General features: G+C 55.4%; 1 protein-coding gene across 6 annotated transcripts in view; it reads right to left on the reverse strand.

The window, feature by feature from the left end:
• RALGDS (ral guanine nucleotide dissociation stimulator) overlaps window positions 1-17,730 on the reverse strand; it is a 61,510-nt gene that overhangs the window by 11,055 nt on the left and 32,725 nt on the right. For 3 of the 6 annotated variants that reach the window (XM_055719681.1, XM_055719680.1, XM_055719679.1), the window contains exon 1: window positions 14,449-14,959. The exons of 2 other annotated variants lie outside the window; for them this stretch is intronic. In XM_055719681.1, the coding sequence (XP_055575656.1) occupies window positions 14,449-14,631 (183 nt within the window). In that variant the 5' untranslated portion in view covers window positions 14,632-14,959. Of the gene's footprint in view, window positions 1-12,886; window positions 13,040-14,448; window positions 14,960-17,730 lie in introns of those variants that run through there. One more of the 6 variants, XM_027809578.2, reaches the window with a different exon arrangement.

The raw sequence follows: 17,730 nt of genomic DNA on the forward strand, positions 1-17,730 counted from the left end.
GAGCCCAACTCAGCCAAGTTGTCTTTCTTCCACCTACACATGCTGTTTCCAACAAAAAGAAAGCAAAGCCATGGAAACTCTTCCCAGTTTGTTCACAGAGACCATCAGACTCTGGTGCCCACAGCTACACACCATCCTCCAGAAGCGACAGCAGTAGATGCTTCTCGAGCACACAAGCCCACTGCCGAAGGGGCAGTGATGGAGAACAGGGATCAGCACCAGCAGTGCTATACATCAGCTCTCCCGGGCTCTCTCCCAGTCTTGACCACCCAACCGGTCCACCAGCCCTACCCTGCCCATCTTCCCGTCACGCTGACTTTGGCCCACAGGAGGAGACCTCTGTACAGCCTCACTCAGCAAATGGATTTGGCTGGGCAGTTGTAGACCCTAAACAAAAAATCAGATGCTCGTTGAGATGCAATTAAATTAATAAAGAAATCAAATCATGTAAGAGGACAAAATGTCCCAGGATCAATCTGTGAATCATTGGCAGCTGCTGTGCAACTGCAGTGGAAAGTATTGCCGTAACTGTGCAGGGGTTTCCACTCCATATTTCGTGTCATGTGCAGAGGATACACCCAATTTTGATGTGTGTAGAAGCAAATTTCATTTCCTTCCCATATTCAAGACTGTCAGATTCATTCAGTTTTTGTCTTGCTGACTTGTGCGATATCCCCAAAGTTCCCCCTTTGCAAACCACACACAAAATACGCAGCTTCCCAGCGGTCTTCAGCCAGGCTCATGCCAAGAACCAGGCGAGCTGTTACACTGGTACATTTTAAAATTTGGCTATTTATATTCTATGTGAGCTTCCTCTTTCCTACGGCTGCTTCTCCAAGATGCTGATTGTGCATTCTGCACATGCTGGTTAAAAACCAACGAAGCAAAAAGCAGCAGCAGGATGGAGCCAGTGAAGTCCCACTCCGACACCTGCACCAAAGGCACGTTTGTCCCTTTGCAGATGAGGGGACACTGGGTGGGAGCAGGGTCAGGAGACACAAAACCTTGACCTGTGGCTTGTGCGTGTGCCAGCCACCAAGAATACCGCAGTCCTAAACCTGGACTCACACCAGGATTTCCAGCACATCAACCAAAGATGAGCATCTTCAAAATGGTCTGTGAAGAGCTCTGACAAGTGCTGGTAAATATTACTGCAAAGCTACTGCTCCCCCCTGCCTGCCCTACACCTCCGCTGGAGTTTTCTGCCCCTCGCAGCAGAAGGGAACGTGAGTCTGGCCCCAGCCAGCACCGCCGCAGCCCAGCACCCACAGACAAACCCTCCTCCACCAGCGGTTCAGCCTGAGTAACTCAGCACCGCACCACGGCAGAGCCACTGGTGAGCAGTCCCCGCCTCGCACTGCATCGCGTTGGTAGAAGAGATGCATCCAACGGGCCCAGGCAGCGCTTTAAACAGCTGCAACAGATTCAGAAAAGCCCATCTGTGAAAGCACTAACTGTGAGCATGTTGATGGTTACAGCACTGGCACCTTCCATCACTCTTAGAGAAGGGACTCAGTACCCCAGAAAGTGAGATCCAATGCATTTCACGATGTGTACCAAAAGAGGGAAGACACAGAAAATTAACATTTGACCACGATCTCTCCAGCTCAGCGTGCAGATCCTGCTCCTCTCCATACAGCTGGAAAAAGGCCTCCCGATGGAGGGGCACCTTGTTTTCCTTGAAAAACCATATGTTTAACTTCGGGGTATCAGACGCGCAGCTCTGCAGAGCAGAGGCTTTGCGAAAGGAGCCGTAAGTGAACTCTGCAGGAGTTCATCCCCTGCAATATGAAACTGGAGGTCTGCACCAGATGGCTTGCCTGGTTTTAGAGACTGCCTCTTCCAAGTGCAGATAGCCCGGGGCTGCCTGAGCAACAAGCTCCCACTGATAGTTCAAAGCGTCTGTGACTACACCAGGGAGGAATTCCTGCTCCGTGCAATAAACTCAGCTCCTCTCTGGTGAATGTTCTAGTACACGGCGTGGCGTCGAACCCCACGTCTTCACACGGAGGTTTAATAAGGAGCTCTGAGACGCAGCCAAGGTTTGCGAGCCTGGAGGAAGGGCTGTGCTGCGAGGGACCCTTGCAGGAGCCAGGCAGAGAGCAGCCGGGAATCTGCCCTCATCTCTGCTCTCCAGCTGAAGGGAAGGGAAAACGCAAAAGCCAAACAGCAAAGCAAAATATTGGCTAGGGATCTGCGTTTGGGAAAGTGTTTGAGATCAGTCACCAAGGCGGTTTTAGTAAGACAGAAGCAAAGTACAGGCTGAAGTGTGAGCGTGACAGCATCCCTGCACGTTACACACAGGCAATTATCCAACAATTACCAGGTCTTAAGAGCTCTGGTCCCACGTGCCCTGGGTTAGCGCACTGGCTCCAAAAACACAAAATAACGAACTGTTATTGGAAGAAGGTATTAATTTCAGCACACGTGGAAGAGGCAAAACTGCTTAAAGTGCTTTTACTGATGCTCCCTGGACAACAGCTGGTTTAAAGATCAAGATGCTTGTGTTACTCTGTTCCCTTCCAGCTGGGCTCTACAAAACGCTTGTCCCACAGGCAGGTATAACACAGCTGGGAGTATCTTTGCACCATGATTTCCAAGGGCCACTGCCACCAGCCACATGAGAGAAGCAGACGGTAACCCTGCCCATGGGAAGCCGGGATCCTCCGCCTGTTGGGAATTAACAGCCTCGTCGGCTACCGAGGCAAAAAAGGCAGAGTTGAGCCTCAGAGACATCACCAGGAGTTTCTCATTGAAGTTCTGTATTTGCACAGGTTTGAAAGGGCTTGACGAAAGCTGGCAAAGCCAGAAACAGAAGGTGGGGGTCTGGTCTTTACAACCCCCAGCCCCTTCTCGGAAGAATCCCTTCCCCCTGGCGAGAGGGGAAACGGGCCCTTCCAGAAACGAAACCAGGTCCACCAAGGGCTGTCCCCTCCACGGCTGACACGAGCCCCAAGTTAACTTTCGTTTCTCTCTCAGGAGCAAATTCCCAACCCATGCAACGAATGGCAGTGACTTTGGGGCCTCTTATGTAAACCGAAGCGTACGACATTATGTAAAAGGAAATAGGAAAAAAGTCACCCCCATCGAGTGAAAGGAAAACAACTGCAGTTCCGTGAACCAAAGATAAAACCTGCAAAAGCAGAAGTGCCCTCCGTCCTACACAGCCAAAATAAGCGCACGCAGCAGAACACCCTTCCTCACGGGGACTTCCAGGCAAAAAGCCCCAGGGTGGATGTTTTCCCAGCTCTGCCGGGCAGGATCACCCCGTCCACTCCTTGCACTCACCAGCAGTTTCCTTCCCCCAGCCGCGCTCAGGAAGGCTGCAGAGACCACCCAAAGCGGGCACGGAAGCTGCCGAACGCCCCCCACTTCGGGGAAATGCCTACCCCGGTGACCCACAGCACGTGCTTTGGATCCGCAGCCCCATGGAGGGCAGGAGCACCCTTGCTCCCAAACAGCACCCCACCGAGGACCGTGGGGGCACCGGGGTACAATGGTTCTGTGCTCCTGCTGCCGCTGATGGAGCTCCAGCCCCCCCGCCCTGGGCACTGCTCCCCACGTAGGGGTATTAGGGAGATGGACACCATTCCTTCAGGCTTTCAGCTCTCTGCCTGCTCAGTGCTGCCTCAACCCAGCACCAACAGCCCATTAAAACGTAACGACAAAGGGAGAAACAAGAAAAGACTAGAAAAAGGGCCAGAAGCTAAACTTCAACCCACGATGAAAAGGGGGTGTTTTTGCCAGGACACCACAACAGCGGCGACAGCTGAGAGCCTGTTCTTGCCCCGTCAGCTGCTGGTCTCCGCAGCTGGGCTTCCCTGACACCCCCAGCTCTGCTTCAGGTGTTTCCACATAGAAAGCTGCGCTCAGCACCCGCAGGGAACAGCCCTGAAGCCACGCATCACCCAGCACCACACGCTCCCAGGGAGCAGGATAGGGCAGAGGAAGGGTGCACATCACCCCGTATCTGCCTCTCCTGGGGATTTCACACCTCCCCCCTCGGGGTTGGGGCTGCCCCAGATCGACGGCAGGTCTGATCCTGCCTCTGTAACCCAGCAGGGTTAGCGGCAATATCCAAGGCAGTCTTCTCCACCCTGGCAGCTTAGGAAGAGGAGAAAGCAGCGGCTGGTGGATCGGTTACAAAGGCATCTTGTGACTCGCATGCAGTGAGTCAGCGGCTGGAGTGAGGATTAGGAGCTCAGCACTTGGGTCCAGAAACGAGACAGAGCAGATACACAGGATTCCTCCCCCATTTGCTTTTGTTTTGCTTTTAAAGAAAACTAAGAGCCTGCTCACATGTAGAGACTTTTTCGTTCTTTTTATGGTCTGGAAATGAAGAGTCAAAGATCTGCAAAGACTTTGTGTATCCGCTCCGTCCTCTCCAGACTCCAAGGGGGCAGGATCAGGCCCCCTGATGCAGGTGCTGCAGGACCAGCCTTACTAGGGGACTCCCCAGAGAAAAGTAAACTCCATCTGCCACTGGCAGTGCCAGAGATGCCAGATGACTGTTAAACTCCAAACCCTGTGTTTCCTACACCTGGGAGTACAGAAGACCACCAGCACCTCCACCTAGACATCTGCATCCCATGAGAAGACACTTCCAAAGCTGGACCACCCTCATGTTCCCTACCAGGGGACGTGCTGGGACGGGCTCCCTTCAGAGGCTGCTGAAGGTTAGAAGAAAACTGAGTGCAGCAGGTTTTGCTTCCTCTCTAAGTCGATGGAAAAAAGATCCCGCCGACACAGCAGTTCTAGCTCTTGCTCCACAGTCCTTAGCTTTGTGTTCGTGATCACTTTGGCGTGCGTTTCGGCAGCATCCATGCTCAGCGCCAACGCCTACGCAGAGTCAGGCTCGCATAGGAGGGACGCAGCTGGCCTTGGCTTACACAGCAACCGCTCCGCTATGAACTCGCCTACAGCCCAGGGGGTAATTACTGGAAGTGAAACCAGAACGACATGACTGGTGAAAACCGGTGTATGAAAAATTAATACCTATTGCTCTGTAAGGTTAAATAAAGACTGTCTCATAGTAAAGTCATTTCAGCTCAGAACAAAGGTCTGTATTTCGCCAAGACGGAACACAAAAATCTGCAAAACCCATAGCAGAAACAAGTTCAAAAATTGATTATTTGTGTGTGTGTGTGCAACAGCACCTGGAAGTCGCACGCAACACGACGGCTCTATAGTGCCTTGTTCAAATGCGAAGAAAAACAGGACGGATGTCCCGAAGAGGTTGCAGCTCAAGCCGACCTGACCTAACGATACTCCATCGATCCCACTGCTGAAACGGGCCCCTCGAGCTCCCAGTACATTATTTCTGCAGCAGCAAGAACCGCCACGGGTGTTTGATTAGGTTGGCATGTGGGAGCCGACGTACCTTGAAACCAATCGGTACAGTCACTCCTGAAACGTCAGGTATGTCTTCACAATCGTTAACTAGAACACACAGACTTGTTCGCTGTTGCAAATGCTGGTAATGCTGGTCCCTCGCGTCTACCAGCACCTGCGAGCCAGTGAGTCCATCCCTCCTGAAAGTCAAGCCTTTACATTCTCAGAGACACAAAGCCTTGAACGAGTATTTCCCTGTTCTTAGCTCGTAGCCCATGTGCCAGTCCAGACAACCAAAAAATCAATTTTAAGGTGTATCGGCTGCTCTAAAACCGGCTCCGTTTGTCAAACCTCCCCCTCACCCCCGGCACGTACATGACCCACATGAGCCAAGCACACACTGGGGCGCACACCTGCGGCACAAGCAAGGCATGCGGGATGCACAGCAAGGGCAAAGCAACTCGTGGCTCCAGCAGCTGCCTGGCACAGGACACCAGCCCAGAGCCAGGAGGTGGCTTTCAACCCCCCATGCCACCAAACCATCCCACCAGTCCCACGCCAACATCTCCCAGGGAGTTTTGCCCCACGCCGTTCCCAAGCAGCCTGGATAAGCTGTAAATGGCTGGCTGTGCAGTAACTCACCTGCTGGAGCTTGCAGAGGGAAAAAGAAAACAATGTCCTATCTTTCCATGATTTTGAAGATGCACAGATTGGGGTGGACACGTTGGAGGCTGTCCAAAAGCCACGGCCCTGTCTGGCTGCGGTCTGGCTTATGGTAACTGCGCCGTCTCCCTTCAGTTTGAACGAGGTTAATTTCGATTTAGCTCAGATACATCTTTAGCTTAGATAAGCTGAACCAAAATAAGCCCTCGTGAAATAAATGTGTCCACCCATGTGTTTACACTGCCTTACGCCAACTTACATTCCCTCCGCTAAAGCTGGTGTGACTGAAGCGTGGGCAAAGCCGACAAGCCTAGACCTCTTGGACCCCCCCCTCCCTAAAATCCCACTGCCCCAGCCTGTGCAGGGGAGGATGCCCGGGGGGCTCTAGATGCCCCCAGCCCACCCCGACCCCAGAGCAGGGCAGGCTCAGGCGCTCCCCCAGCCCGGTTCAATGGCACCACTGTGCTCCTCGGGGCCGGAGAGGGGCTCGCGGTGCCGGTGGCACAGAACAGCCTCGCCGCATGGCTTGCTCTTTGTGTGCGTGTCTGCATCAGGGTGACCCAGTAAACAGCTGAAGCAGAGAAAATGCAGGAACAATCCAGCGCAGGGAGGCAATGAGGGGCTGCCGGTGAAAGGACCGGAGGAATAAATGCGAGGCTTTGTTCTCCGGCCGTGCCCCTCACGCCCAACTCCCACCGCGGCCAGGATGACGTAGGATGCCTCCATTTGCTGCCGGCATGTTCCCAGCCACCCCGCGCCGAGATCCGGGCTGAGCCCGGCTCGTCCCAGCCTCCTCCTGACACCCGCAGCCCCAGCGTGTCCCACCACAGCCCAGCTGCAGGTCCCAGGTCATCCCCTTCGTCCCAGGGAAAGGCTGGGAGAGATTCTCCTCTTGGATGGTGCCCCGCTCCCTGTCCCCCTCCCTGGGGTGCCTGTGGGAAGCTGGAAGGGAGAAGAGCAAGCACTTTTGCTTTGTAATCAAGAAAATCTCACCTTCCCAGCATTACTTAAATAGGTGTCAATGAGGCATTAGGTGCTATATAAGCAGGCAGAGGGGCAGGAGTCAACAAGATGACACCTGGGGCGCCTGCGATCAGGCTGCTCAGCCAACTAATTCCGATTTCCACAGCTGAAGCAACCGAGAGCTGAAGTTTAATTGGCACCTTTGGGGAGAAAACAACTGGAAAAAAATTATTAAATAATAAATAAAAAAAATCCAGCTGTTGTCAAGTGCCTGAACACACATGCCAGGAGCCCAAGCAGCGAGATTTGGAGCGAGGCCCTGCCCTGAGTGCTGGGGGGCCAGATCCTGCGCACGCAAGGGGTGGAGAGCGGCTGCGGCACGAGGAACGTGGGTGTGTGTGCAGCTGGGTGGTGGGATGAATTCCCTACCCAGACCCTCAGCTCTGCACTCGTAGATGGGGGTGCTGCTGTGGACCATGCCAGAGCAGGACCTGCCGGCAGCCAGCCCTCCGCCAGGCGCCAGCCAAACCCGGGGGGTGGCAGGGAGGCAGCGGGCAGTGTCACACAGGGTCACTCCACTTCCCCACCTGCCCTGATTCAGCACAGACTTTTGGAACTAAGTTTTCTCCTGCCACTTAAGCCACAGCCCTTCTCCAGCGATGGCTGATGACGAAGGTGTACCAGCATCTGCAGCAGCACGCCTGCACCTGCTCGGGGACACCAGTCATGGGGATTTCAACCCGGTGCTGGGTCACCGTGGGCATTTGCAGGCAAGCATTCCCTCACGTGGCTAAAGCTCCTTTGTGGCAGGTAAAGCACCACACAAGCCTGTTCCTCCTGGCCACAGCACTTTGGTGAGCCAGCACAGACACGCTCCTACCCTGACTCGTCTGTTCCTGCCCTGTTCATCCCCTGGGATTGCCATCCACGGGTGAGCATCCCTGTGGATCACCCTCCCATTTAAAATGAGTTCGGGGAACAAACCCTGAGATACCCAAAAAGCTGATGTGCACAACAACCATGGGGCATCCTTCCCTGGCTCCTTTCCTTTGACACTGCCTGGACCAAAGTCGAGCCCCAAACAGCCCTATCCTCCCCAGAGCTGAGTTTTGCTGAGGAACACGCTAAAATCCATGGAAATGAGGACTTGGAGAGATGGAGTTTGTGGGGTACCCTCCCCCTCAAGAAACACCTCTGGGAATAAGTGTCTGTTATGACACTGGCATGAGCCATAACTGTTCTCTGAGTCACTCCAGCGTGCTGTGAGGGAGGGACCAGCCTGGCCTCTCCTAATGCCAGCTCTCATTGTCGCAACCGGGACTGGATCTAGTAAACCACATTGTCTAGAAACCCAGTAATCACAGTGATGTTCACCAGCAACACTCGGCACAGGGATCTGGCCAAGGGGCCCTGACCTGCACAACTGCAGCCAGGACCAAATATCCATTAAAGAAAGAAATCAAAAGCAAACAAAAAGCAACGTTTGGAGAAAAGCTGGGCTGCTTTAACATGATAAACAAAACTGAGGATTTGCTTTGCTCTGAAAAGTCTGCAGTGATTGTGGGGGTCACAGTGTGGGAGGAATGGGGGTGACACCATCAGCCACGGCTCACCCCCAAAACACACACCCTCCAGCTCACCAGCTCTGCTGCTGCTGCGATGCACAGAACTGGACCTCACCAGTCCTGAGCCTTTCAGGCAAGTGTCTTTGACCAAAATCCCTGAGGTTTTTGCCTGAACAGGCAGGCAAGGTCCTGAACACCCCAACCACACCATGGTGCACCCATCGGCATCCCCGCCTGCTTCCCACAGCTGAGTGTTCACCCTGCCAGTCTCAGGCAACATGCTTGGCTTTGCCCAGCCTGGCTAAACGATGGTTTCCTGAAGTTGGTTCCAACCCTATGAGGTGAACCCAAACCAAACACATCATTTCACAGATGAAAACAGGGCTGGAGCGGGGAGCCTGGGGCAGGCTCAGCTTGCGAGTCTCCATGGAGACCCAACCACTGCGAAGTGCAGGGAAAGGCTGCGTGGTTTTGCTGCATCACATGAAAAGAAGTTCCTGGTAAGAAGGGGAGTGAGCCCTTTGAAAAGCAGGTTTCCACACAGCCCCTCAGCCCAGCTGCTGTTTGTTAACATGTGGTTAGCAGAAAGAAAAGCCACTCTAAAAATAATGCCTCAGCATTCCAGATGAAGTTGCCTCTGATGAGTTTCCTCTCCAATATGCTCTGTTTGCAAGTTGAAACAACTTTTTTCCTCCCCTGTCAGCTCCAAGGACTCGGCTGGTGCCTGGCAGCTAGAGCCATCTCCATCTCGCCTCCGCCGAGCCCGGGGCTGGCCAGGCAGCTGTGCCCACCAGCCCCCGCTGCACGGGCACCCAGCACCCCACATGCAGAGCGGGAAGATGCCCTTCCCCATCCCAGCGTGCTTCTGACAGCCGGGCTCATCGAAATACCAACTGTGTAATGAAAACAAACTCACTGCTGTCAAGCTATGCAAGTGAAACCGGCCACACGTGCTTAATCTCCACTGACATTTAGCTGTCACATAACTAGTGACCCTCAGGTATGTTGGAGAGAAACTCTCGGCGGTTATCTAACATAAAAGCACTGCCCTGTAAGAACCTGCACCAACACAGCCCCGAGAATAGAGCCAAAAACTTTATAGAGATTATTTGCATAATGTCATAAAACCATATCAAAATCAGGTGGAGACGGATGGAGGTTTTGGGTGTTGCAGAGTCCCCAATTCACTGCACGGAAGGAGACGGGCGTTTGCTCACTGCAGCCCACGCGACGGCATGGCCCACCCAGAGATTTAGGAAAGGACTTTCCCCATCGCCTCTGGGAAAGCCCTTCCCAGGTATTAAGAGAACAAAAGGCCCATCCACAAAAGCCCTTCTGCAAACACCAGATTACACTGAGCAAAGCTACTCCCGTGCGAGTAGGTTCCCTGCACCTCCATCCCTGCTCCGACTCCCTCCCGGTGTCTCCATGCCGATGGCCAACTTGCAAGGCAAAGCCCCCAGGGAGCAGCCGGGATTACTCCACTCAGGAGCTCAGCGCTCCCTTTCCCTAAAAGCTCAGGAGCAAAGTCCAAATGCATCTTCATTGGAGCTCCATGAGCCAGGAGGGCTGAGGCTGCTGGGATGACCCACACGGGGACAGGAACAAGACAAAAAGTAGCCAAACAACTCCATCCTTCCCCTGCTGCCCATCTTCCCAAGCAGGCATGCTCCAGCCAGAGGCTGCAATACAGTTTCAGTGTGATGCTTAACAGGTCTCCCTGGGCGCAGGGTCCCTCCTCCAAAAACCCCTCGTGCCAGCCTCACCTTCCAGCCTACGGATGGATGCTCCTTGCTGCAGAATGACGGTCCCACAGAGCCCCACCAAGCATTTTGGACAGGTTGTGGATGCTGCTGTTGGGTCTGACCCAGCACCACGCACACTAACAGCACCGGCCGAACAAAGTAATCTATGGAGGGTATGAGTCCTACAACCCAACTCTTTCTCCCCAAGGCCCAAGTAATGTTTCAAATCCTGACTCCCCTCATCCAGACCCTGCAGGTGACATCCCACCAAAGTAATGCACAAACTCCAACCCACCATGAGCTGCGCTGGAGCCCCCCGGGCCCCCTGCCAGCAGCTCGGCCAGCTTTGTATCCAAATCCCGCTCCTTAGCAACGACATTTTTTCCCCCCTCTTGCTGAGTCCATGGGAGATGAAGAAATATTTGAGAACTGAAGCAGCCCTGCCTGCCGCAAATATATATTTCAAGAAAAGGCATACGTCCGCTTGGAAGCCAGTCACTAGGCAGCTCTGGAGATAAGGGCGTTAGAAAAAGTACAAGCAGGGGATAGTCAGCCTTTAAATGTGGTCTAGAGTGACCTAAATAAGCTCTCAGCTCCTTCAATTACACGTCTCTTGGCTGACAATTAGAGAAGCTGAAAGGGTGATGGAGGAGCTGCTAGCAGTGAAGCCCTTCCTATGGCTGGACCAACTCAGGTGGCCCTAAAAACAAGCCGTGCGCTGGCCCTAATGGTGGGATGGTCACAGGCAGCCCCCAGCTCCCAAACAGTGCGATCTGGGGGGCCCTGAAGCACCCCAAGCTGCAGCACAGGACCGCCTGCCTCCCCCGCTGCAGGGGTGGCCAGGGAGGGGTTCCCCATCCAGCCTGTAGGTCAACAAAGTGTTCCGTTCCCAGGTCTGCCAGTCCGGTGCTAAATCCAGTAAACCTCAGCGAGATCCCAGTACCGGAGGATATCCCACCTCTGTGGAAACATGGCATGGCAGCCTCCAAGAAACACAACTCTTATACAAACACATTTAGAAGCCTCTCTCCAACTTCTCTCTAACCATATTCAATAATAATTATTAAAATCCCTCCCAACCTGTTCCCACCCTGCAGCAGCCCCCAACAATCAGCATCTGAACCCACTCCTGGCCTCACCGCCGGCTCCAAACCTTTCTGGAAGGGAGCCAGAAGGTAGGTCCCCATCCAAGAAGTATCAACAGATGATGTTCATCTGGCAAATTGCAAGGGGCATATCAGGTTGTGCCTGGGGGAGGAGAACAAGCTGGGAGAAAAGGATCTTCTTCCAAAGGCACCATAGGAAGCTAAAAGAAAATACCTTTTAAGAGATATCTGTTCCCTTCCCTCGCCTCCCTCCCAGCTGTAAAGAGCAAGCACTGACCTCCAAGGCATCTGGGCTGAGCAATTCAAGTTTCTGAGGATGCGTTTAGCAACTGAAAATCTCCTGATCGTGCAGAAAACAAACAGAGCCAGATTCACAGGGACACAAGTGGCTTTGCTATGCGTCAGCTCAGCCACTTGTCTAGAGGTTCGCAACATCAGCCCCATGAAAGTTTCAGTCTGTGTCATCTGCAGGGGTGCTTATGGCATGATTGTCCAGCAAGGGCCAGGAGGAGGGCCACCAAATTCACTCTGTGGCTGCCACTGGATAGGAAGGGCACTCATTGCTGATTTGGGATGGACTGGAACTGGAAAGGCCAGAGCAAAAGGTCTGCAAAGCTGCTCTGCCAGTCCCTTGCTTCAGACAGTCTAAATTTTCCATTCCCTGTGGTTAAAATCACGGTGAGAACACCCAGTAACACGTGGCCATGAGACCTTGAGTAGGACCTCAGAGTGATGCCTGGGTGATCGATACTGTTGCTGCAGGAGACATCCAAAGAGCTGCCCTGCTGACATCCGCAGGGGCTCAGCTGAGGAGTGGAAAATGAGATCCACATTCTCCGCAACTCGCCCAGCAGCTTTCCAGGGATCCTCTATTCCCTGTGGGACCAGACTATCCGCCTCATAAACTGGCACAGCTCCTCCAAAAACAGCTCTGTCCCAGCACAGGGGACGTGCCGAGCCCAGGAAGCGCAGCTCCCTTGGGCAGAGGTGTCAGCCCAGGGCTCCCATCAGGGACTGATGGCAGTGCTATCAACGGGGCTCCACAAAACACCTATGGTCTCCAGGGGGTTCCTTAATCAAATAATCTGCCTTCTCCCAGAGTGCATCTTGCACAGTAACTCGACCCGAGGATTATAACCACACCAGGCTGCTGCCAGGACAGTTGTCACAACACTGAGACTCTTATTTTCCTTCCCTCTGTTGTGCACTGCGATGCCGGCCAGCATTAGTGAGCAACGTGGAAGCCCACACATGAGAATATAGTAGAGATTAGTGGCTCCCTGAGCATCTCAAAGCTTCTCGGGAGACAGCAGGTCACTATACACCACTCTGGGATGTAACTTTTCTTGCCACCGCTTGCAAATGGATGCTAGAGCGAAAGGAGGGATCTGTTGGCCAGTTGTTCAGGGCTGGCTCCAGGACTGTGCTCTGACCCTCACGCAGCACAGAGCCACGTACAGCCCAGAGGGGAAATATGGGCAAACCAACCTCAGAGGACCTGGTGGGTACTCACCTCTCTCTCCACCGCGCACAGGTGAGCGAGGGCTCGCTCAGGAACAGCGGGGGCCATGCCGAGCGCCCCCCAGCCCTGCTGACTTTTCCTTTGCAGCCCCCATCACCAGAGATGCTGCCAAACCCTCTCCAGCACTCCAGAGCCTGCTCTGCTTGGGGTGCACGGGGGCTCGCATGTGCCAGGCAGCCTCCCCCTGGGGTGAGAGGAGCAGCACGCTGCAATCGCCCCCTCTTTTCCTCCCCCTTTCCCACTCCTTTTGCTCTCTCTGCCAAAAGCACGGCCCCTCGGCCTCCCGGAGCGCTGCAGGCCGGAGAGGCTGGACTTCCTGCCAGGCATAACACGAACCAGATGATGTTCTCCATGTACTCTGGGCGATGTCAGTACACCCACCCCCAGGAGAGAGAAGCAGGGAGGGGGGGAAGGGGGGAAAATAAGCTGGATGGAGCTTCCATGAACTCTCGGCAGAGCTGATGAGCCCCAACCACAAAGCCAGAGGTGAACAGATACAGCCGGAGCCGATAATCCCAGCGTTGGCTAGCTGAGACTCGCCATCACAGGTCATGGGATAAATGGTTTAGTGCTGGGAGAAGGAGCCGGCACCCCTGAAATGCTGGCTGCCCTCCGCAGCTATCTGCACAGCAACCCAAAAAGGTTTAGTGGCGATTCCCCTCCTCCAGGGAAGCATCCAGAACAGAGAAGCACATCTGGAGCTGGCTCTAAATCCCAGCAAAGCCAGGCTTGGTGACCCTTGCTGGTATTAACCCCTGCACCACCAGCACGCCCGTAGGCCAGCCCGCAGCTCTTGGGCGCTGACATGCAAGCACCACCTCTAACACCAAAACCTTCCTCCAGCTGAGCTTCTCCCAACACGTTTGCCCCAAATCAATGACATTCCTGGCACACCGAAGATGATCATTTATTCTAAGAAAAAAAGCACAGCTCTGAGTCAGATTATTTTGGGTGCCTCCACACACAACTGCCATCAACAAACCACTTGGGCTGAAACCTCCAGGGAACTGGTCCGACCCTGAACCGCCAGGCGCCGAATCCAAAGCAGCACAAATATTTTGCATCCTCCAGCAAAGTCCTCCTGATGCCTGTAGCCTTCCCAGAGGACACTTTTGCGGTTTGGCCAAGCCTGAAGCCTTTACGAGCAGCTCAGATCACAGCAGACTCCTACCTCCAGCAGCAAGAGTCTCAAATAAAATATTAAAAGCCCCGGTTTCAGCAATCTGCCCCGTTTCCCGGTTGTTTGGAGGGAAAGCGTCTCTGTGGCTTCTCCCAGCGGAGAGCCTGGCAGCCTCCCTGCCAGCCAGGCACGGGGAGAGGGGCAAACCGAGCAGGGGCCCCCACTTACTACATACATTGCAACAGGGTTACACACAGCAGGCAGCCTGCAGCCACCCCCTCACCAGCCTGCGGGCCAGCTTTGGCCACTCCACCAGCGAGATGGCAACCCCAAAGCAAAGCGGGGTGTGCGGCGGGGCCCCCTCCGCGCCCCCCCTCCCCAGCTCACCGCAGCGGTACCACCACCAACCGCCCCCCCCTTCCCCCGCTCTCACCTCCAGCGGCGGCAGGTCGGGGTCGAGCTGGGTGAAGCTGTGCAGCACCACGGGGCTGCTCTCGCCGGCCACCTCCAGCCTCACGCCGCCCCAGAGGCTCCGCGCCCGCCGGCAGCCCTCGAACATCCTCTCGGGGGCGGGCGCGGCCGCATGGTGCGGGGGGGCGCGCCGGCGGCTCACCATGGGCAGCGCCGCCGCATCCCCGGCGCCGCGCTCCGCCGCCGGCCCCGCCAGCGCCCCCGGGGGGGGGACGGGGCTCCGCCGGGGGGGGGTGGGGGGGGAGGGGATGCCCGCGGGGAGACGCGGAGCCGGCGGGCAGAGGGGCGGCCGGCGGGATGGAACGGAGCGGAGCGGCTCGGGAGGCGCGGCGGGAGCGCCCGCAGAGCGGGGCAGGCGGCCGGGAGCCCGCAGCCGCCGCCGAGCAGCCTGATGTCACGGCGGGGCCGGGACGGAGCCGGCCGGGCTGCAAAACCAGGCACTGGATTCCTGCCGCTGCCTCCGCCCGCCCGGGGGCGGCACGGCTCGGCACGGCCCGGCCCCCGCGGGGGGGACACCGCACCCGCGCAGCCCACGGAAACGGCGGGCGGGGGCTGCGGGAGGGGCGAAGCCTGGAGGGGATGGGGGTGGGAATGGGGATGGGGGGGGCGATGCTCCAGGAGACCCCCCCCGAGGGGGAGGATGCGAGCAGTGGGCTTTTAACCGGGGGGGGGGGGGGGGGGGGCGGGGCGGGAGGGAGCAAAGCTGTAGGGGTGACAGCGGCTCTGGAGAGGGACACTTGTATCCCCAGGGGTTCGTGCAGCACCCAGAACTGGGGTTCACCCACCACCACCCGAAGAAAAGTCTTAAATCCAAGCGCTGGAGCATTAACAGCGCGTGTTTGTGTCCCAACAGACAAAGTTTTCTCACACGGCAGGAGCGCAGCCCCCCGCCAGCTGTGCTGCTGTGCCGGGAGCGCTGCCCAGCTCCGCTGCCCGCAGCTGGACGGTACCGGCAGCATCCCCGGGGGGATGAGGGGACGTGACCGGGGCCCCGCAGTGAGTCAGTGCCGGGGCAGGGTCTGACACCCCCACCCCCCCCTTGCCATGCACCGGCAGGGCAGGGAGCAGGGGCCAGGGCACCTGCGCTTGGCCCAGCAGGGACCCACGGTCTGGGGGGACAGTGGGGACTCAGATCCCACTTTAAAGAGGCCCCAGGCCCCCAAGACGATGCTGAAACCCTGTAACATAATTTTGTTTTCAGAGGCAAAGAGGAACAGGCAAACCTGTCATTAGTCACCCCCCCAGCGCTGAGCACAGCGTGCTCTCACCCTCCCTGGGCTCTTCCTCTTCCCTCCTCACATGCTGCCCATAAACCGTGTCACAGGGTCTGGGCAGCTGCTGCTGACACCACCAAAACCCAGACTTTTACGCCTCAGCTCTCTGCGCAGCTGAAATAACATCAACCTCCCAGGGCCTTCCAGCCCCGCGGCTTTATTCCCAACGAGAACATGGAGCCGATGCTCACGCGTCCAGCTCTGCCCAGGGCACCGGCAGCTCCTGCCTGGGCAGGAAAGGATTAACACAGCTGCCAGGGATGTGGTGTGCTTCCAACTTGAAAGTTTACCAGGCAGAAGGATGAGTGAGGACAATGTGGGCTATTGTCCTCCTTATCTGAAGCCACAGAGGGTCAAGGGGACTCCCTGGGACACCCTGGGAAAGGGGAGCCAGCCCTGTGCCAGGGCTTCGCGCCCCCGAGGCAGCCCTGCACCTTCCGGATGCTCTCTTAGCAGTGATGCAGATTTTAGGGCTGCCCAGGCGCAGAGATGAAGCCCCGATCCCTGCCCCGGTCACCCCACGGTGCCAGACAGGTCACCTGAGCTTTCTCTGCTGCAGAAAGGACACAACGATGCTCCGCACAGAGATGTCCCCAGACCCACCGGCAGGTCATGCAGAAACCGCGTGATGCCGCAAGATGTGCTATGAAACGAGACCGGTGGCGTGCATCGGTTCACTTGGCGCATGCAGAAATCAGAGGCAGCACCAGGTTCTCCAGCAGCAATCAGTTGCCTCTCTGGGCTGTAGGGTCTCTGGGAGGGAGACGGTGCTTTTCTTCGGTGTTTATCTCTTAGGGCAGTGTAATCACGGCCCACCACTGGAATTGCGTGGCACTGCTCGAGTGCACGTAATAACAGCCCTACTCATTTTCAGTTGGCAAAACCCTTCAAAACCCTCCAGCTTCATCTGACCTCTAAGGAAAGATGCAGCTCTGTTTGATGGGCAATTTTCACCGGTCCCTTGGTTGACCACTAAAGATGGTTTCAGGGGAGAAACACTTCTGATAATGGATAATAAATAATATAAGGCAGGAAGGCAACTGCAAGGGTTTAAAAATAGCCAGCCAGTTTCCTTTCTCCTCTCCTGGGAACCTTCTGGGTCTGAAAAGCAAAACACTCAAAGCGGGGTCAGGAGCCCAAGTTCAGGATGTTTGCTCAGTGTAGCTAACCCCAAACACTCAGCCGTCAGGGACCAGGCTCTTGAAAGTCATGAGATTCAAAATAAATAACTTTGCAGGGCTTCTTATTTGCCTCTAAGCATACAGCCACAAGGGAACATGCAGTATCACACCCTCAGGTTTCTCTCCTGCACCCCTGAAGGTCTAGAAATTGAAAATAGTGAAACAGAAAAATGCAATTATTTTATATGATGTGACTCCCAGAGCAGGGGATTTAAGAAAATGATCAATGACTGACTCATTAAAAAAAGAAAATCATCAACAATTTACACTTGGCAAACCCAGCAAAAACTTTTCACGACACGCTGAGCATTTGCATTGACGCCAGCTATAAATGTCCCATCAATTTAGTGGGCGCAGGAGCAAAGACGGGTGCAGGAACCGGGAAATCCCTTACTTTGTTTCTTTCCACCACTCTGCAATCAGCACTTGGCTGAATAAATACAAGCCCATACGGCCGATACCTACAGATCACAAACCTACGCTCCTCTGCCGCAGTCTCCAGCCTGCAGGCTTCCCTGCACGGTGAATAATGTGGAGTGGGTAACACCGAGAGGCTTTTGGAAACTCTTAGCTAGTTCCCTGGTTTAGCTCAATCCATTTGGGTCAGGATTGAGATCTTAGTTTGTTTCTTAGTAACGGGGCTCAGCGCAGACCCCAAGTTGGCTCTCCCTGTCTCGTACAAGCTCTTAGATGCAGCCTCCGAGCATCCCCCTCTGCTCCATCCTCCAGCCCTCCCAGTGACTGCCCTCCTTCGCTTTCATCTCACTGCTCCACTTCCAAGAAGGGCTT

Source organism: Falco cherrug, chromosome 9 (assembly GCF_023634085.1).
Source record: "Falco cherrug isolate bFalChe1 chromosome 9, bFalChe1.pri, whole genome shotgun sequence".
Taxonomy (NCBI): Eukaryota; Metazoa; Chordata; class Aves; order Falconiformes; family Falconidae; genus Falco; species Falco cherrug.